This window comes from Onychomys torridus, chromosome 3 (genome assembly GCF_903995425.1).
Source record: "Onychomys torridus chromosome 3, mOncTor1.1, whole genome shotgun sequence".
NCBI lineage: Eukaryota > Metazoa > Chordata > Mammalia > Rodentia > Cricetidae > Onychomys > Onychomys torridus.
The window spans coordinates 108,289,261-108,310,987 of record NC_050445.1 but is presented as its reverse complement, the minus strand read 5'-3'; the positions used below and the strand labels follow the sequence as shown (position 1 = coordinate 108,310,987).

Here is a 21,727-nt window from a genome sequence, read left to right as displayed (position 1 = left end):
ACAGTGAGCCTGGAAAGAGAAAGGACTCTTTACTCCTTTATTCTTTAGAAAACATTCTCTTTAAGTAAAATGCACACTAGTAGGAAGTAAAACACCAAGGCATATCCCCATGGGGTAGCACTTCTAGGTCCTCTTACACTCAAATTACAGACCCTATGGTCCCAGCCTCAGAGGAGAAAGCCCAGCCTTGCCTAAGGCCCGATGGCTTCCTGCCAGGCAGGTGGAGCCAAGCCCAGGTATTCCATCCCCCTGCCCCCCTTGCCCAGGTGAACCCTGTCCCTGGGTGGTCCGTCTCTCCAGGGGTTCTTAAAAAAGCCCTGCTCAACCTTCCTCCACTCTTTCTAAACATGGGCACCTTCTAGGCACCTCCTATCGACTCTGAGGAGGTAGGGTGATGGAGTAACAGTGGCTGCAGTAATTACACTTGACACCAGCTGGTGGCTACTGGCACTTGGGGCTGGGTCACATTTAATCCTCACACGAATCCTAAAAGCCTCTTTCGGACAAGACGATTCCCCAGAGTGGTTGAGTCAGTGCACACACAGGTCTGAGGAGGTGGCCTGGCACCTGATTCTGGACATTGCTCCCTGCCATGAGGGGACTGATGTGGAAGGTAGAGAAACTCACTACACACTGAAGGAGAGAGTACAGTCCAGTTCACCCAGGCATAACAGGCCTGGGGGGCCGGGGGCACCCAAGTCCCACTTCAAAGCCAGTGGTATGTTACACAAGTGCCCCCTGTTCATTGCACCTCCAGTGGTCTTCCCCGGGGGCAGCAGCCAGCACATGCCCTGATTGTTGGTCCACTCTCTTTCTTGCCCCTCTCCTTGCCACTAGACTCCACATTTCTCTGGAGGGTGCCAGGTTCAGCCTTTCCTGTCTTCCATCCCCGCTCCCTCCCAGACCTCCAAACCACACAGGTCCCTCACCTGGCCCACTAGGGCAAAGCCACCTCCACACCCTGTCCCTGGTACCTGAGGGTCCTCACGGAGATGCAGTACTTCCACATGAGGCCCCACACAGCACCACCATCACCCTTCATGCCTGGATCAGTGAGGTGCAGTGGCTGGGGGGGCTTGCCACTGCCCCGAACCCTGGTTCTCCTCCCAGCCGGGGATGGCTCTTGTCTTGGGCTCTCAGGTCACTTCCTTCTTCATGACGATGAAAAACAAAAGGTCCAAAGACAGGGAGAGAGAGGAAGGCCCTGACTCTCCCAGGCTACTGCAGGTTCCTGGCGGTGCTATCCCAGACTGGCCTTGGTAGCTGCTGGAGGACCGGAGCTCCAGACCCTGGCGACTGAGCGTCCCTCACACTCTAGACCCCGTGGCTTCAGCACAACCTTGCGCCTTCTGCCTGCCAAGAGACAGGAGTGGCAGAGGGCCAGGGGAGCAGTGAGTCACTGGGGCGGGACAGAGGGGCGTCCACTGTGAGGGAGAGTGGGGGCTCTGGGAGCCCAGAGCCCTGTGCGTCCAGAGGCCAGGGTGGGACTGAAGAGGCAATACTGAGGGAGGGAGACAGTGGAGGCGAGGGCGGGCCCACATCCTCCACCAGTCCCCAGAGGCCTAAACCCAACACCGCCCAGTGGCTACAGCCCTGCCCACAGGACTGAGAAGGGTCTGCTCTGCTGCTAGCTCTGGAAGAAGCCTGGCTAGAGAGGAAAGAAGGGGATTGAGCCTGGGTTCCTGCCACTGGATTCTGAATGCCAACAAACCTTCTCAAGAGCCAGGGTTGAGGCTGGGCCCCTCCAGGCAGCAGACCATGGAGGTCTGGGCCCCTGGGGCCTTTATAGACTGGGGCTCAGATGGAGCCCCGCCCACCTGACAGCTGCTCAGGGCCTGGCCTAGAGTTGGCAGCTGGGGCTTCCCAGACAGGGGCCCCTGGGGACAGTGACTCACAGGTTACTACCCACTGGAGGGCTTCTTTCCACCCATAGCCCCCAGGAAGACCCCAGAGGGCAGGGGCCCCAAGGGCCTGCAAATAACTGTCCCATCCAGTGGGCACCAGAGCACCAAGTCACTGGAGGCTCAGGACAGAGCCACCTAGACGTCGACACTGCTCTGCCTCACTGTCCCTGGGTTCTGGCTTTGGCCTACACACGTCACAATCCTGCCTTGATTCCAGCCTGATTCCCACAGCAGAGGTCCCATAGCTGCAGACTGTCTTCTCTCCGAACTGAGACCAAACTTTTGATCCGAAAATGAGATGGCTCTCAACAAAGGGCTCCCTGGGGGTTCTGGAAGCCAACAAAACAAAACAAAAGCAAAACCAAACGAAACCAAACAAAACCAAACCTCAGAAAACTTTATAAACTATTCCTACAGGCCCTGTACGACATCAGAACCCATAAGAAGCCCTGCCCAGCCTCTACTGAACATCAGTACGTGGAGGCTTACTGCCCTTTAAGGCTGCCTACCCCTTATGGAGCCCCTGACCTAAGGAAACTCTGAGACAGAGCTCATTGGACCAGCCTCACTCTCTACAGCACACAGGGCTTATTGGGAATGCTCTGCAGCTGAGCTTTCTCAGTGCCACGCTGGGCAGAGACAGCTCCTTTTACACTTCCTATCTGTTCACCTGGGCACCGGTCTCTCCAGTGTACCACCTGTGGGCTCTTGGTTAACATATTCAATACATCTCCTCCTTCCTCCCCTGCTCCCTCCCTCTCTTCCTCCCTCCCTCCCTTCCATTTATCACCACTCAGCATGCTTTTCATCTGCTGATTTCCTCCTTTCCATCCATCCTTCCATCTACCTCTCTTCTTTCTTCTTCCTTTTCCTTCCTTCTACCATCCATTAATCTATCCATCATCTTCCCCCAATCTATCCTCCATCTACACATCCTCCATCTACCCACCATCCATTCCTTCATTCATGCATTATCCATCTACCTACCCATCATCCTCCCATCCTCCATCCACCAATCATCCTCCCATTCACCCATTATCCATCTACCAACCATCCACTCACCTATCCATCATCCATCCTCTATCTGTCCATTTACCCACTCCCTATCAGTCCATCTACACATGATCCTCCATCTATCAATCCATCCACCCCTCCTCCATCCATCATCCTCCCATCCATCCATTTACCCATCTTCCATCTACCTATCATCCATCCATCTATCACCTTCCTGTCCATCCCTCTATCCAGAACTTCCCCTCTCTCCTTTGTCCCAGGTCAGCCTCTGGTCCCCACACTGCCCAAGATAAAGGGATGTCAACTGCCACAGCAGCTCTCTCGCCCTTGCTAAGTCTCCTCCCAGCCTTCCTGTCAGCACTTTGTGTCTCATGTGGTCCCCAGGTTTCTATCCACTTCTAAGAATCTGTGTTGCCCAGAACACCCACCAGGACTGACTTTCCTACTTAGTCCCTCAGCTCTAGGACAGATGTTCTGGTCCTAGGCTTACTTAGCACCATGGATACTTGTCACTAGCTGGGGGTACAGATATCTGTTACCTGCACCTTACAGACCAGCTCTGAAGCAGATGCCAGCCAGGGAAGCTACCTGCTGGAGAGGACAAGATGCATTTTGTGCCCAAAAGCTGACCTGACAGAGATTGCCATTGTCGGCTACCAGAGGTTAGGACCCTGTGGGGGGCTGACATCAACACCCCTAGACAGCTTGGGCCCCACTGCATCCTTCTTATACTTTCTTCTCCTCCTTACTATGAGTTCTCTGTCTGACCACTTCCTAGCCAGTAAGCTAGGCCTAGAATTGGCATGGCTTCTCAAGGCTACCACCTCCCCAGTTTCTCTGAAGGCTGCTTTCTTGCCTTCGGGGCTTCAGGAGACTATCTAAAGAGCTAAGAGTGCCTGGAGTTTAGTCAGGCTGAGACTGAGGATGGAGAGGTATGTAGTAAGTCTACCAGAGGGGCCAATCTCACAAGCTGCATCCTATACCTCAGTGGAGGAGCCATCTTCCTTCGTTCCTATTTGTTGGGGATGGGTCTCGCACATGCTCTGCCACAGACCTATGGCCACCACTCTTGCCCAGCCTGGGTCAGGAGTTGCTTTTGCATCCACAAGCATCTATCTCGCTGTGCTAGGGAACTGAGTGGGGCAGCAGCTGTCACATGGAGCACCCAACAGCATGATCTGGGGCGTGCTGGGCTCCCTGACCATTTCCATACCTGCCTTCCTTGTGCCCTCCATCCTGGGCCGCTGGTAACAGCTTTCCTCCTCTTTCTTTCGAAGTGCAGGGAATGGAACCCCAGGACTGTGCATAATGTACTGGGCTGAACCTCAGCCTGGGCATGTTAGAGATGAGGAAACCGAGGACACACACTAAAATATCTTGACCATGGATGTCACCTCTGCCCTGCAGAGGCTTGTTCCTGGGAACAGGACAGACTCTACTCATCTTGGACTTCCTTGTCCATATCTGAGGTACCATGCCTCTCTGAGCCTCAGTTTGCCCCACTGAAGTGTGGGAGTAAGAACCCCACCATCCTGCCCACAAGGCAGAGTGGCAATATAGAACTGAGTGACCCTGGGGATGTGAGGTAACCTCTCGCTGTTATGGTCCAGGGCAATGTGGGCTGGGATGGGACATACTCCGTGAGGGTTGGCTGTCACAGAAGACTGAAGATTGAGGGTGGGTGGTGCTCAGGAAGGAATGTTCCCAAGATCCCCAGAGAGGCACAGGGAGTCACAGCACAGCATGGGGTGGGGAAGGAGGGCAGGTCTACATGGAAACTGCGGAGAGCTGCCCTCACCCTCAACCCTGACTCATATGGCCCGCAGAGTCACCACCACCCAGGCACAGAAAATGTCCCATTTGTACCCTGAGAGGTGGTCGCCACCAGAAACTGAGCCTGAGAGCAGGTTTCAGCTCAGGGATTATACACCTTGACAGAAGGATGATGGGTGAGCATCCTGCTCAGAGGGTGAGGATAATAGAGGTGATTTTTAGGTGTAGACAATAAACCCTCATTTCAATTCACAGGTCTGGTGAGTAATAAGCAAGATAATGAACAGCTAAGCTGGTCACTTGCAGTCTCTGCAGCTTCTTACCCTAGGGGCCACCTCCCCCAGGAAGCTACCCCTGATTGCTCCAGCTCTAGGGATGCCTGGGGCCCTTCTGGGCCACTTCACAACTGAAAACATTGGATTAGGAGAGTTGAGGGAAGAGAGGGGGGCTATGTGTCAGTTCTTCCTGCCCTAGCTTAGCGGGTATCCAGGGGCTAGTGAGCAACAGCTGAATTCATGAATGAGCAGTTCTCTCACCTGCTCCCTCTGCCTTTCATTCTGCCAGTGAGGAAACTAAAATCCAGAGAGGGTACGTGACCCACTGAGCATGGATCCGGGGTGGGGTCTGGAGCCAGGGCCTACTCACGATCTAGGCTATTTTCCAGCTGTCCCCAGGGGCTGGACAGACAGGAAGTTTGAGGACAATTGCATGATCAGATGGAGTTTTGTCACTGGGGAAGGGCAGGAGCACAGACAGCTATGAGGGAGCCGGTCCTGGGCCATGGTCACTCAAGAAACTTGGTAACATAACTTCTATATGGTATCAGGACAGAACCAGAGCCCAGGACCAGCTGGACACAGCAGCAGGTGGAGCCTGGGAGGCAGGGTCTGCCATGAGCCATCAGTGGAAACTTGAGCTAGCTCTTCTGGTTCTCCCCATCTTCAGCATAGGGAAATAAGGCATCCCATGCAACAGAGGCCCTATCCCAATTCTCTGCCAGGAGTGGAGGCAGAGAGGCTCAGAGAGGTGCTGTGACTTGCCCGAGGTCACACAGCAATGACATTGCAGATCCAGTTGCTGGCAAGGCTCTGTCTGAGCTAATAGCCCTGAGTTCCCCAGAGCCTCTTCCCCACCTGTACCTTCACCCACAAAACAAGGAGAGAGGTGAATCCAGGGACCTTGTGGAAACCAAGCCACTAGGAGGTGGTGAGGCATGGGCACCCTTCTCAAGGTGAATTAGGGAGCTCTGACTCTGTAGGCTGCCACTCCCCTCCGCTCCCCTTGGAAACTCCTAGGGATTGAGTTGTGGCTGTGCCAATGGTAACAGTGGGGCCTCTCCCTGTGAGCACTCACTGCCTGCTCACTGTAGCCAGTGTTCTATGCTGCAGACTCACGCGCCCAGCCAGTGCTAGAAAGAGGTTCGATTACTCTACTATAGAGGAAAGAGACTAAGGCGCAGAGAAGTCTGGATATATGCACACATTGTTTGAATAGTACATCTAAGAACTGAGCCTGAGACTTTTGCTCTAAAGCAGCCACCATGTAACACCATGTAGCTTTCTAGTCACCATGGAAGTCTTTCTCAGTGTCTGCCCTAACCAGGCTTGTGGACAGCAGTGCTCACTTTGTAGCCCACTGAGATAGAAGAGGAAAGTTACTCTTCTGGATGAACAGGAACCAGCTTCTGGATTATGTGTGTATGCATGTCTGGGTGTGTGTGTGTGTGTGTGTGTGTGTGTGTGTGTGTGTGTGTGTGTGTCTGCAAGTTCCCTTCTATGAGAGCTGCTGTGTTCTCCTTGAGATTTCACCTCCTCTCTGGTCTCCTTGCCTCTTGTTTCTCCCATCCTCTGCTCTGTTTCTCTCTGTCTCTCTCTGTCTCTGTCTCTCTCTCTCACACACACACAGACACACACACACAGACACACACACACATGCACACACACATACACACACACACACACACACACACACACACACACACACACACACACACACACACACACACACACACCTGCACAGGACAGCTGGCTGGTAGAGGCTCCTCTGTGACTTCCTCACACACACACACACACACACACACACACACACACACACACACACACACACACACACACACACACACACACACACACACACCTGCACAGGACAGCTGGCTGGTAGAGGCTCCTCTGTGACTTCCTCCTCACTGGTCCCTTCAGATACTGACTCTTTCAGTGGACTATTCTAGTGATTTCACATTTTATATTAAAACCACCTCACTTACAGCATCGGCCTGGGCCCATGAGGAGAGACTGGACTCTCTCTTGTTGGCAGGAGCTATCCAGACAGAAAGATAGATTAAAGCACATCTATGGAAGATGATATGCTAATCCTGAAGGTGGGATGTTCCGAAGGTAGGTGGCAACATGTAAAGATTGAGACAAAAAAAAAAAAATCCAGGAGGGCAGCTCAAGTTTGCACTCTCAGCACTAAGGAGATGGTGGCAGAAACACTCTTGCAAGTTCAAGGCCAGCTTTCACTACATAGTGAATTTCATGTCACCTTGGGAGGGAAGGGGAGGGAAAGGGAGAAGAGACAAGGGGAAGAGAGAAGAGCTTTCTGTATTCCTACCACCTGACCAGAATGAACAAAAACCAGTGACAGTGGTGACATTTCAGAGCTGATTTAGAAAGTGGAACACAAAAACATGGTGTGGAGAGAGTGGGGAAGCCCATTCTGGCTTGCAGGTAGCAGCCTGATTGACTTTGGAGTCCTGTGCAGACCCTGCCAAGCAGCTTTCAGATTCTAGTAACAAAGATAACAGTGCACAAAGTGGAAAGAGAGTTGGCTGTCCCAACTGAACATGTTCATGTTAAAAAGAAACTTTACCTTGTTGTGGAATAGAATATTTGTTTAATTATGTAAAGATGTGTTGTTGTCTTACCTTGCCTGACTAAGGCACCTAATTGGTCTAATAAAAAGCTGAATGGCCAATAGCTAGGCAGAGGAGGGATAGGCAGGGCTGGCAGGTAGAGAGAAAATGGGGACCAGCCAGCCAGACACAAAGGAAGCAGGAGAGCAGGATGGACAATACATAGATGAGGTAAATGAGCCGTGGGGCAGCACATAGATTAATAGAAATAGGTTAATTCAAGTTAAAAAAAAAAAAAAGCTAGCTAGAAACAAGCCTAAGCTAAAGCTGTGCATTCATAATTGATAATAAGTCTCCATGTCATGATTTGGGGCTGGCAGTCCAAGAAAGCCTGCTACATTTGGTACTCAATGTGTGGCATATATTTCTATGTAGGGCCTGAGAAATCTGGAGAGAAAAATGACACGGCTTCCTGGTAGCCTGATGCTCATAGTGTACAGTGGTGTGGCTCTGCCATACAGCAAACACTTGAGTAGCCAGCATGTTAAGTAGAAACAAGAAGCTAAGTAAAAATGCCTGCCACAATCAGGGCACCAACATCCTGGAGCTGGGTTGGTTAAATGTAGCTCCAGGTAAACTTAGCTCTCAGCCAGGCCCATGGATCATAAAATTTGGCTCTCACAGACACAAGTTGGGCATAGCCAGCCACCAGCACAAAGCCAAGCAGCAAGTTTAAGGTTTGGCTCATGTGCTCAGAAAAGGCTACAGATATGCTGTAAAGACAGGTCTAGACGGGGGGGGGGGGGAAAAAAACCTCTAAAAAAATTATAGTGTGCTTGAAAATGTGCTTAGGTGCTTAAGAAAATGGTTATAGAAAAAAAAAGTTTAAAAATAATAAAGTCTTTAAAAGTAAAGTAATATAAAAGAAAAAAGCCACACAAACATGGGAAATGCATGTGGAGTCTGCATCCTGTATGGTGCTGTGTTGGCTTTGAATTTTTGAATACTGACAAGCTAATGACAGCTGCTGAGAGACATTGGATTATAAAAGGGACTGCCAAATTAAACCAGCCTAGATACTTTAGGGATATCTTAACTTTAAAATGGAAGTCAGAAAATGTATTGTGTTGGGGGAGAGGTTATGCTTTTGTTTCTACAGGAAATGAAAGGCTGTGGATTCATTCCTTCAGGATTAGTAGAGATCAGGTTTGATTGGGGGAGACCTCCTGAAAATCTTGGCTACAGACATAAAGAAACAAACCAAGAAAAACTATAAAACAGGTGATGTATATACTGATCCCTCTACATGGGAACAGTTCTGAGGCTGACAACAAATGTTATAGCTAGTGTTCTTAGGACTTGACTATTGTCTCAATTTTCTCAGGGCTCCCTAAAGATGCCCCCACACAACAGGAAGCAGTTTAGAGAACACAGCACCCACATTCCCAAGAGGTGGGGCAGGTGGTTTTTGGTCACTTGGTGGGTTATGGATGTTTGTCATTGTTTAGAGGGGAATATAGGATAAAAAGACAACTATTAACCTCAAATATTTTACATTGGTATGGATTTGGGTATACTGATATAAATTTAAAGTTATTTTTGTTATACTATATGTATATTTCTACTCTTGTTTGGGGCATTGTGCTTATGCAGCTCATTTAAAAACATAATGTATAATTAAAAATACAGATTAGTAGTTAATCATCTATAATAATCAAACTTGGGGTTATGTTAGGTATGTTTTCAAGGTTAAACAGATATATTTTAGATAGATAGGTGATCTTTCAATGCTTCAGAGACCTACAGAATATGACATTTAAAATGTTTAATAACCTAAGGCTTTTCATGACAGCGAGACACATCTGCTCCTGGCAGTACCAAATCTACTTCACAAAAGGATGATGGGCATCAAAGAACCTCTATATGGAGTTTGCTTTCATTGTGGCAAAGCTAGCCATTGGGGCAATAAACTGCCCTTGCCTCGACTGCTGACAGTATACTGTCAAAATTGAACATGCAGGACACAAAAGAAAGCAACTGCCCAACTTTGCCAAGACAAGGCAGGACAGTCCTTCAAAATTTCTGCCTCATAGGAAACTCTGCCAGATAGTCTAGGCCTGTAAGCTGAAGATGGATGTCTCAATGTTGCAGAGGAACTTTGGGTGAGTGTCTAGGCAGCCAGATGTTCCTGTCATTTCTATAGTTTTGGAAGTGTTCTTGCACTGCACTTTCTCTTTACTCAGGTAATATTAAATCCTTCTGCGGTCTTTGATGGAGTTGATGACCAGATAGCCATAGTTACAGTTTTCCTTAGTTACAATAGAAGGTAAATTAGGTACAAAACTTTGGACTCACCAAGATAGGATAAATAGTGGAGTATTTTCTCTGGATTTGCCAAATACAAATGGATTTGATATTGCAAATGTAATTCTTACTTGATAATCGTTCTTATTGTATATTGTTTTACTGTATTAAAGCTAAAACTTTTCTTTTTATTTAAACAAAAAGGGGGAATAGGATATTTGTTTAACTATGTAAAGATGTGTTGCTTTTGTTTATGCTGCATTTATTTAACTATGTAAAGATGTGTTGCTATTTTACCTTGCCTGCCTAAGTACCTGATTGGTCAAATAAAAAGCTGAACTGCCAATAGCTAGGCAGAGGAGGGATAGGTGGGGCTGGAAGTTAGAGAAAAAATGAGGGCCACCCAGCTCGGGGCGGCCAGCCACAAAGGAAGCAGGAAAGCAGAATGGACAGTATGTAGATGAGGTAAACGAGCCTTGGGGCAGCACACAGATTAACAGAAATGGGTTAATTTAAGCTTAAAAAAAAAAGCTAGCTAGAAACAAGCCTAAGCTAAGGTCAGGCATTCATAATTAATAATGTCTCCATGTCATGATTTGGAGGCTGGCAGTCCAAGAAGCCTTCTACATTACCTTCCTCCTCTCAGTGGAAAAACTAGCGTCCTTGCTGCAAGTAGAAGATTACCATGAAAACTAGAAGATGCTACTGAGTTTCAGCCGGTACATTTCCTGCCAACGTGCTGCTAGCTTGACCACCTGCCATCTTCATGTGCCACTGGCTTCTCTGACCACGGCCACTTCCATTTGTTGCTGACTTCTCTGACCATAGCCACCTCTGTGTGCTGCTGACAACCCTGAACACAGCTATCTCCTCAAAGGCCACACATCTTCTGCTGACCAGAGAGCAGTGATCAGCCTGAGGCAGGGGAAAGGGTCATCCCAACCTGGCTCAGGAGCTTGAAGTGGCCCTGTCAGGTGTCAGAGACAGCTTAGTGGGGGACTCTGCTGTAGCACTTCAGAGCTTTCTGTACAACTCAAAAGCTTCCTAGCTGGGTACATAGAACAGCACCAAGGTTTTCAGGAGGGCAGGACATGTGGCAAGTGTGGGACCAGACTCCAGGTTCTGGCCCTGGACTAGTTAACGCATCCATTATTCCTGGAGCTGATACCAGGAAGCAGCAGACAAAAGACACAGGTGCTAAGCAACCAAGTTAGGTATCTTGCCAAGGTGGAGGAGGCAACCAAGAAAACAAATCAGGGTCATATGGAGCAGGAGCAGACAGTGGCACTAGCTTACACAAGGTGACAAGGAAGGCCCGGAACTGAGGCCTGAGAGAGGAGGTGTGAAGTATGGGGCTCCAGCAGCATCTAGAATAAGAGTAGGTCCCACTGGCCCTCTGAACTCTATCCTCTAATGTAAGCTTTGTTAAATGCAGATTTGGGAAAGTTGCAAGAAGACTCAGGGCTAAGCTTAGCCCCGGGGCAGTTCCTCTTGGGTTCTCTCCCTGGGCAGCGTTTTAGCCATATGCTTTAACATGGGCCTTTGTTACACACACACATATAAACGTGTACATACATACACTCAACCTTTGAGTGTCAGCCACTCCAAGCCCCCACTACTATAGAGTGTCTTTCCTAACGTAATCACAGCAGGGCATCTGTATTGATTCAAGGAGGCCAGCTCCTCTTCAGGACTCAGGAGAGCTGTCAGCTGACCTAGCGACACCTCACCCCCAATTCCCGACTCTACCATGCACACAAACTTTAAAGGCAGCATGCATTTCCAAAGTGGCCTTCTAAAGACAACAGTCAGCTGACCCTAAGGGTTCCTTGCACAAAGAACCCTACTTGTGGCTTGTCTACCTGGTCCTGCAGGACACAGATAGGTTAGTTTAGGGCCAGCAAGAACATGAGTTGGGGCCACTGAAGTCTAATACATAAGGAAAATGTGCACCTCATCACACCCCTTGTAGACCAAGCATCTAGACACCACCTATCTCTTTGTTTTAGGCACTACTTTGTATCATACCTTCCTCTATACTGTGCATACCTAGTTACCACATACCTCTATGTACCACATACCTCTATGTACTACACACCTCTACACACCACTCACCAAGGTGTCTCTCATGCTCTGAGCCAGGGAATTGAGCTAGTGAAGCTCTGTACAGCCTACACCATGGATCTGCTCACATGTTACTATCACCCTTGGAAGCCGGTCCTGCAGGCACACAAGGGTCTCAGGCCTGGACACTGGCGGCCTCTTGACTGTTCCCATTACACAATGATAGGGTGGTGAGACAAACCACAGCTTGTGCCTGCTTCAAGCCACGGTGTTGTTTACTTGGTGGCTGGGTATTTTGGCATCCCCCTAAATTCCATGTTTGGGCGAATGCTCTACCGCCTCCCTGATGCCTCCACACACAAGAGCACATGGACTCTGCACTGATTGGGTCTGTACACGTGCCCTGTGCTCCACAGCCTCAGGATAAGCTGGAGTATGGGGTCTCACACCCACATCACAGAGCAAGACGGAAGCCTAGGACTGGTTTGGAAGGACTGTACTATGGTTTGAATGTGTTTCCCAAGTTCATGTCTCAACCCCAGAGCAATAGTGTTGGGGGGGGGGGGCTGGAAAAAGTGATGTGATCCTTCAGGCCTAGCCCCTTAATGAAGCAACACTGTTATTGTAGGGGTAGGGTGAGTATCTTGGGAGGATGAACCCCATTCTCAGTCTTCCTTGCCTTCCTGCTGTCTGCCATGAGGTAGGTACTGGATGTGGCCCCTCAAACTTTGGCTTCCCTGTTTCCAGGAGTGTAAGCGGCAGAGCTCTGCTCTTCATAATGATTCTGCTCCAGCACAGCCTGGAGGTTGATAGGAAAAAACCCTTTCCTCCGAGTTCTGCAGAAGTTTAAACCAAGTGCCAGAAGGGCTGGCTTCTTCTGGGACCTCTCTCCCTGCTCTGTAGACATTACAGCATCATTATATCTATATGCACATGTATATGTCTGTACTGTTGTGTATCTATCTATCAATCCATCCATCTATCCATCCACTGACCCACTCACAGGATCACAAAGTTGACAAGAGCAGGCAGGCCCCAGAGTCCATGGTTCAGTCAGTACCTAAAGGCAAGAAAATGATGCCATCCCCACTGATGCACAGGCAGGCAAGAGTCCCCTTTACTGAGATGGACTAGGGTCCACCCAAATTACCTCATCTTACCTTAATTCCCTTAAAGACCCAATTTCCAAACCATGTTACATTCTGAGGGAGTTGGGGTTATGACTCCAATACGAGAAGTTAGGAGGATGCCAATTCAATACACAGCAGGCCCCAACATGAGAAGGGTTCTTCTCTGCATCAGCAGGGCATCTGGGCTGGCATGATCTTCCCGCTGCTCAATTTGGCAGTGGCCAAAGGCAGCAAGTGTCTCTTGTGGTAACTCAGTGAGGTCTTGGCTAGCAACAATGTCCCTATGCATCAGGTCTCCCTGAATTCAATACTACCTTTCCACCTCACTACCGCAGTGAAATTGCCAACACAGAGGACAGTGCCAGAGTCTGGCCTGGCCCACAGTGCCTCACCCCAGATGTTAGTTCCATGTATCCCTGGGTAAGCTGGTAAGACTAGCGAGGCCAGGAAACCCTTATGTCCCCAGAGGACATGGATTCCCCTCTCCACCCTTGCCCATCTTGTATTCCTTCATTAGGCTGGAGCTGTGCCAGAACAGCTTTTCCCAGCCCCTGGCAGTTCAGCAAAGCTGACCCTCTACTGAGTCTCCCACCTGCCCACTCCCCCACCTCCAACAAACACTGGCCAGAAATCTGGCCAAAGTGCCTGAAATGGGAGGGCAGCTGGCGAGAGCCCGGAACACTCTTCACTGCCCTGCAGCAGACTCCTTTTGCAGAGCCCCTCTTCAGCCCCGTGAGCAGGCTCTGGATTCCCACACAGAGCAGGGATACTGCATGAATCTCATGTCATTCATGGAGGCCAAGGGGTATCTGGAGGCCCCTTTCTACTTCTATTCCAGTGTTCTGTTCTGGGACACTGTCTGAGCACCAATACTCACACTATCCTGAGGCATAACCACCCAAGGGAAGGGATATAGCTGTGCAGGCCTTGTCCAGAGCTGAGTTTCCCTGCCATGGCTCCCAGCTCACTTTTTCTTTCCTGATGACTCCCTAACACCCAAGTGGCTCCATGACCCTTCCTTGCTTATGGCCTTTTTTGTTTGTTTTCAAGTCAGAAGTGGTTTTTGTTTGTTTGTTTGTTTGTTTGTTTGTTTGTTTTGGCTTTTTCAAGACAGGGTTTCTCTGTGTAGTTTTGGTGCCTGTCCTGGAACTCACTCTGTAGACCAGGCTGGCCTCTAACTCACGGAGATCTATAATGAGGTTTAGTGCTCTCTTCTGACATGCAGGCAGAACACTGTATACAAAATAAATAAATCTTAGAAACAGATTTATTTATTTATTTTGTATACAGTGTGCTGCTTGCATGTATGTATGCCTGCCAGCCAGAAGAAGGCACCAGATCTCATTACAGATGGTTGTGAGCCACCATGTGGTTGCTGGGAATTGAACTCAGGACCTCTGGAAGAGCAGTGTGCTCTTAACTGCTGAGCCATCTCTTCAGTCCCTACACTGCCTTTTCTTATCAGCCAGGTAAGCCCTCTCCCAGTTCCCATCTGTGCAGTATATTTCAGCATCTTCCCTCTCTTGGAGGAAGTCACCTTGGTCTGAATGTAGACCCTCACTGATAAGAGCACCTGCATTTGTTGAGGACCAACCGGGTCTCGGGTACCCTTTCCCTTCCTCCCCATTAGCAACCTTCCTAAAATACCAACTGGGTCTCGGGTACCCTTTCCCTTCCTCCCCATTGGCAACTTTCCTAAGATCATTTCAGCTCAGGGCCCTGGACATAATGGTAAGAAAGTCACTTGCTGTGATCACCATGGCTGACTCTGTTTCTGAAAATGCCCACCACCTGCATTCTACCACATGGGCTCCACCAGAACCCTGATTCAGGCTAGGAGGTTCAGAGTCTCAGTGCCCTCCCACAGTGGGCAGGACCTTGTGACAGTGCAGTGAGGTCTGGCCACACAATGACAAGAAGATCCTACTGGGTGGGCTCTTCCTCTCAGTCACCCCTTTGTAGCAGTTCTAAGGGTGAGGAAGCCTGGATCACAGGGAGAGGCTCAAATGGCAAAATAGGGGTGGGGATGAGATCAGGGGTGCTTCTAAGAATCCAACTCCAGGCCTCAAAATGCCCCAAGGGACAGTAAATAGAGCAATCCCTGTTCAAAGGAAAAGAACTGTTGGTTTAAAACATTAGGCCCTGCATTCATTTGTTATGTAGTCACAGCAACAACAATATTATATGAGCCAGGAAGCTTTAGTTGGCATGGATAATGAATAAAGCAGCCTAGCCTGGGTAAACTGATTGCATGCCACCTCTGTGACATCAAGGAAGTAACTTAATCTTTCTGTTCTCAAACTTCTTTCTAGTCTTAAATATGGGGAACCAACCACATTGGTTTTCTTATTTTCTTTCTCCCTTCCTTCCTTCCTTCCTTCCTTCCTTCCTTCCTTCCTAAGTTTTCTGAAATTTGTGTGTGTGTGTGTGTGTGTGTGTGTGTGTGTGTGCACATTTGTCTGTCTCTGTGTATATGTGTGTCTAGTAGTATGAATGAGAATGACTCCTATGGGCTCATATATTTGAATGCTTGCTCCTAGTTGATGGAACTATTTTGAGAAGGATTAGGAGGTGTGATCTTGTTGAAGGTCTGCAACTGAGGGTGGGTTTTAAGGTTTCAAAAGCCCACCAGGCCCAGTCTGACTCTCTCTGTCTCCAATTTGCAGATAAGATGTAAGCTACTACTGCAGTGCCATGCCTGCCTGCCTGCCTGCCTTGCTCCTGGCCATGATGGTCATGGACTCACCCTCTGAAACTGTAAGCAAGTCCCAGTTAAATGCTTACTTTTATAAGTTGCCTTGGTCATGATGTTTCTTCACAGTGACAATAACTGAGATGTGTGTGTGTGTGTGTGTGTGTGTGTGTGTGTGTGTAGTTGTCTGTGGAGTCCATAGGAGAGTGTCAGATCCCTTGGAGCTAAAGTTAATAGCTATTGTAAGCCTCCCAACTCTTGCTACTGACCCCTCTCTCTAGGCCCCTTATTTTCTTCATTATGGTCCCCATCCTCCTACCTGTCATGTAATTTTAGGAGTGGAACCTTGGCCTTGGGCATGCTAGGCAAGCTCTCTGCCACCAAGCTACAAGTCCAACATAGCAGTATTCACAAGATAGGCTGTGATTCTTTGAGGTAGCACAAACACTTAACACCTACATCTCAGTGACAGCGAGAGAGTTCATACCATCAAAGGGTTGTATGGATTCCCATGAGTCTGCAGGGCCCCTCAGACTGCCCCACTCCTGATGGACAGCACTTCCCCTGCAGGAATCAAGACCTGAGATCTGGGGAGCTGGAAGTGCCTGTGTTGCCTCAAAGCCCTGCCATTCTCCTTTTCCAGCCACGCCTCAGGAGCCCTCTGAGCCTGTACATGATGCTGTGGTTTGGGGAGAAGTCTTTCATGTTAGTGTCCTGATTTGTAAAGCCCACACTTCAGGAAGTAAGTGGACAACTGGTATGTTGTGTACCACAGTGTTCAAAGGAGAAACTACAAGGCCAGCTATATCAGGGTAGGAGCCCCCTGTGGAATCCCACAGCTGAAGCAATGGCTCCTAACTCACCAAGGTTAGGTGAGGGGCACTACACCATTGCTGAATGCTGAGAGCCCCGGAGGCAATTCCACACTGCTGACACACCTCTTCATCTCACTCTTCCTCTTGGCTTTTACAATTAAAAACATCACAAGGCTTTTAATACCCAGCTTAGCAAGAACATGGAGCTAACTCTCACGCATATGCTGTCACAACCGCTTTAAAAAGTGACCTTGCTAAGCTCAGCAAAGTTGAAGGCGCTCACTCACACACTACCCTGTGCACATCCACAGGAACGCCACAGCTCAAGAGCTAGGAAGCACAAGCAAGAATCCATCATTGCTCTGAGTATAACTCCAAACATGGGGCTATCTGTAACAGAATCTAATACACTGACAAAGATGAATGGAAGGGAACTGTGCACAGCAACATGATGTATCTCACCAGTGAAGTGCTGAATGAATAGGCTGGGTTAGAACTCAGTGGTAGAACACCCGCCTAGTGCACATGAGGAATTTTCTTCCCAGTACAGAGTAAATAATCCTTAAAATATCAAATGCACAAAACAAGTTCCATTTTTTTTAAAGACAAGGTTTCCCTACACAGCCTTGGCTGGCTTGAACTTGCAGATACCCCCTTGCCTCTGGCTCTACCTCCCAAGTGCTGGGACTTGAATTTGAGTCCAGACCTGGCAGCAAGTCACAACTTCAAGAGTGACTTGCATGCCCAGATTCAGTGGTACTGTTTATAACATCCAAGGCAGGAGCAGCGGCAGTGTCCCCCCAAGAGATAAAAGTAAAATAGGGTGGAAACGTCCAATAGATTCAGCATTAGAAAGGAAGGTAGCTGTGGCACGTGTTAGACCACTGACAGACCTTGAAGATGGTATATTGAATGAGATGAGCAGTGTCTCAAGGACAAATACTTGGGCGCAATGTTGGGCCATGGGAGGGGATGAGGGTCAGTGTTTAATGGGGACACAGTTTTGATTTGGGAAACTGGGAAAGTTCTAGAGATGTGCGAAGAGGATGGCGCACAAGGGTGAATGTGCTCCATGGGGCACAGTGAACTGGTTACCACGGTGGTGTACCTAGCTCTTGGAGGCTGAGGCAGAAAGGTGCTTTGAGCCCAGTTCAGGGCCAGCTTTGACAGCATAATGAAATAAGGAAACTGTTTTTGAGACAGGGTCTCACCATGTAGCCCTGGCTGTCTCAGAACTCACAATGTAGACCAGGCTGGTCTAGAATGCAGAGAGATCTTCCTAAGTACTGGGATTAAAGTGTGCACTACCACTAGGTCCAATTTTTTTTTTGTTCTTTTCTTTAAATAGCAGGTTTTATTATTTTACCATAAAACATTTAAAGCAAATAGCAGAACATAGTGTTCTGTATTTCAAGTTTAAAATGTGGAGACCCATCTTTTGTATTGGCCAAGTTACCAAACCATGCCTGGAAATGCATGGTCCCGACGACCTAAGGTCCTGTTGGGGCCTGATTCTAGGATGCAGGCAGGATGAGACTTGGGAGCATGCATAGGGCCATCCTGTGGAAGCCAAGGAACAGAAAGCTCTTCCATTGTTTTCTCTGTATCTGATTTACTTCATTAACAATGTCCCCAGATCTGGCCAGCCAGAGGACCTGGGAGACGGTCTTCCCTCCTATCCCAGATAAAGGGGCTATAGCTCTCCACCCCAGCAGCAGAAAACAGAGGCATTCCTGAACAGTTCGATATGGTTTCTGGTTGAAAGAAGTCACAAGCTCCAACCAGGCCCAGCCACTGGCGGGGCTCCAGAATCAGTCTACATTAATTTAAGATCACTAATGAAGAATAATTAACAGCTTCAAGGGAGCCTGGCACACCCTGTGTTTAGAAGTGGTTAATTATGCATTGTCTGCACAACACCCTTTTCATACTCTTTAAGTTTTGGGTCGCAGTTTTAAACAAGGAAATATGGCATCAGGCGACATGCCAAGTGGCCGTGCTCAAAGCCTCTGTAAGGAGGGCCCCTGGAGCTGTGCAGCCACTTGCTAAGTAAGCTCCACTAGTACAGAGCCTCTGGCACTTTCCTGCACTTTCCCCTAGTCCTCAAAGAGCTTTTAGAGGTGGGTTTAGTGGACCTGGCCACCTTAGAGAGTGCCTAGAAGAGCGCTGGAGAATGGGAAAGGAGCTGACTGAATGCAAAGTTAATGCCCATTTTGATGATACACCATCATGGTTGTGGTCAGCAGTGGGTGGAAAGAGGGCTAACCCCCTGCTTAGGCATGGTGCTCACCACAGTGGATAGCCACCAGCACTTAGTGAGCTCAGATGGCTTCTCTGGCTCAACAGAGTGCTTACCTTATGACTGTACTCCTGATCAGCCTTGTAACAAAAGTCAAAGTATATCTCCTTGTGCCTCAGTTTTTTTTTTTTTGTTTTGTTTTTTTAACCTAGAAAGTAGGGTGTGCCCATCCTCCCCCCCCCCTTGCATGGGGTCAGTGCTGAGAGTCAGTGACTACAATGGAGTCTCCTAGGCAGCAGGTGTCAGGGCCTCAGCATTTACACCACTACCCTGCCTTTCTTTGTAACCTCATTCCCTGAATTTCTCCAATGCTTCCACCTAGCCTTTGATTATTCTAAATATATAGGCATTGCTCAGTGTTGGTCCAGTCTCTGACCTGGCAATCAAATCCAATGCCTGCCCCTAGACACAGTTAGACACTGTCGTCACCAGCAGTAAGCCTTCCCAGCTCCTCCTGGAGGGCTCCCTCATGCTGGAGTCTTGCAGCTGCCCATCCCCACCTCAGCTTTAAGGCTTGTTAGTGGGTTTCCCCTGGCAGGCTGGGAGCCCTGGAGGAAAGGGCACATGCACTGAACGAGAGCCTTCCACACAGATGGATGGGAGAGGCTGGTGCTGGCTTGGTTTTTCACTCTTGGACCGTGTAGCCCTGAGTGTAAACCTTGCCACATCCCAAATCCTTATTGGGCTCTCCAGTGATTATAGCACACCATCTAGACCTGGTGCCCTGTGGCTTTTCTCATGTCCTGAAGACCCCTACTCTTTCCAAGCCCCTAGGCTGGTCTCATGTTTTGCTTTTCTTTCATGTTTTAGACTCCCAGCACCCTTCAGAAAGGTCACTTCTGGAAAACCCACTCAGACCCAGACCCTCTGCTCTGCCAGGACTCTGACCACAGGCCTCCTTCGCCTGACAGGCTCTGCTTCCCTTCCTCTCTACATCTCAGTGTCCTGGCATCTTCATGGTCTGAAGCTATAGATAACAGAGTCTGTCTGAGAACAGAGAGACCTGAGCTCTAATCCCCAGGCACAGAGGCATGGTCTGTGCTTGGGTCTCTCTTGTCTCACCCTCAAGAAGGGCTTTCTGCCTTTTTCTGGCTGAGATTAACAACAGACTATAATAATGTTCCACCCACACACAGTGAGGACTGGGCACAGGTGTTCCTGGACACACAGGGCATTCAGTCCTGGAGGGCTACACACAACCTGAGACAAAAGTCTCTCCAGCTGCATGTACTGTGTGTGCAGAGGCCCTGGCATGAGCACCCAGTGCTAACATAGCTGGAGTAATCAGATGCAGGACGGGCCTCACTGCTTGGCACCCACCCAAGTATGGGGACTTCCTTTCTATGGTGGCTGTGGGACCCTAGGCACCTCCTCCAAAAAAGCCCCCTGGGAGTGAAAGCAAAGCTCCCACACTTTCCCAGAACTGCATGCATACTAATGCCCATGGACTTCACAGAGTGTGAAATCAGGAAAAAGTAATTCCCCAGGGTAGACAGAATAGTTTGTTCCTCAAAGTCTATAATTACAGCCATTCAGACGACCCTGTCATGGCCACATAGTACTCTCTTGCCAAGAGACTCAAGCAAGGTGTGCAAGGAGACCACACCTACACACACACACACACACACACACACACACACACACACACACACACACACACACACACACACCCTGTGCAGTCCTTGTCACTGTGGGAAGGAACACTCAAGTCCCACTCTCTACAGTTGTCAGGTCAAATCCCCACTGATGGGGAAGCTGGGACTCTAAGAGGAAACCTGGCCCAGGTGGCACCTGTAAGGAAGACACTTCAACTTCAGTCCTCTGACTTCCGGGTCAAGTGTCCCCCCAGTCTGCTATCTCAGATCCTCTTGTCATAGCAGCCCTTGCTACTGGAAGGAGTGTGGCTACAGGCTAAGGGCTCCTGGAGCACCTCACTGCTCCCTGGGTTGACCCAGCAGCAAGAATTATGCAGCAGTGCTGCACCCTAGCACAGTCAAGGAACCATGCCTGTGCAGAACCCCTTCTAGTTAGTGGCAGGCTTGAAGGAGAGGAGGGGAATTAAGTCCAGTTGGAGGACGACCCACACTACATCCATGGGCATTCTTGGCCAGAGGCAGAGACCCTGAGCTGAGATAAGACAGTCTTGTAGCTGGGCAGACTCAGGGTGAACTTTCTTTCTAGGTCCCATTGCCCTCATGGCCCAGGTCCTCTGCAGAGGAGGATCTGCTTACCTTTTATAGGCCCCATGCAGCGGCTGCAGGCACAGGAACTGCCAGTAATCCAGGCAGAAGGCCTTGAACTTGAGCATTTTCACTTTCCAGTCTCTAGTGGACTGTAGTGGTATCTCCAGAGAGACACAAGCAAGGGGCCGCTGGGAGGTGGAGGCCTGGCTGCTGGTCCCTGCTGCGGCCCCCACTCACATGGCCCAACCCTGCCTGGTGCAGCTCACACAGTGCGCGCCTCCAATACAAAGAGCAGCAAGCACAAAAGCCTGCAGCTCATCCGCGTGCACGCTCTCACCGGGCAGGCTCACGCTGCCGCTGTCTCTGGTGCCTGGTGCTTCTGGGGGCTTCCTTGGGGGTCCTCAAAGCAAACCAGGGCATCCCTGGCTATGCTGAACTGCGGGAGCCCCCAGCCCATCTTCCTGAGGAGCCTGTGAGTGATGGTTTCTGCAGCTGCTTTGCCAGCCCTTTTTTCCAACAGGCCAGTGTTCTGATGGCAAGCCAGTGTCCACCCACCTGTCTTGGCAGGAACAGGGCAGGCCCAGGGGGAGCAGGGAGGGAGGGGTCCAGGTGACTGATAGACACTGGCCTCCACTGCCAGATAAATTACGTGTGCTGGAATCCCAGCCTGGCCTGCAAGACTGAAAACTCACCACATA

At 49.4% G+C, this 21,727-nt stretch overlaps 1 protein-coding gene across 8 annotated transcripts in view; it reads right to left on the bottom strand.

Moving 5' to 3' along the window:
* Iqsec1 (IQ motif and Sec7 domain ArfGEF 1) overlaps positions 1–21,727 on the bottom strand; it is a 334,707-nt gene that overhangs the window by 89,597 nt on the left and 223,383 nt on the right. Inside the window, exon 1 of one of the 8 annotated variants that reach the window (XM_036182939.1) lies at positions 975–1,324. The exons of the other annotated variants lie outside the window; for them this stretch is intronic. Coding sequence (XP_036038832.1) covers positions 975–1,042 — 68 coding nt within the window. The 5' untranslated portion in view covers positions 1,043–1,324. Of the gene's footprint in view, positions 1–974; positions 1,325–21,727 lie in introns of those variants that run through there. 8 annotated transcript variants of the gene reach the window in all.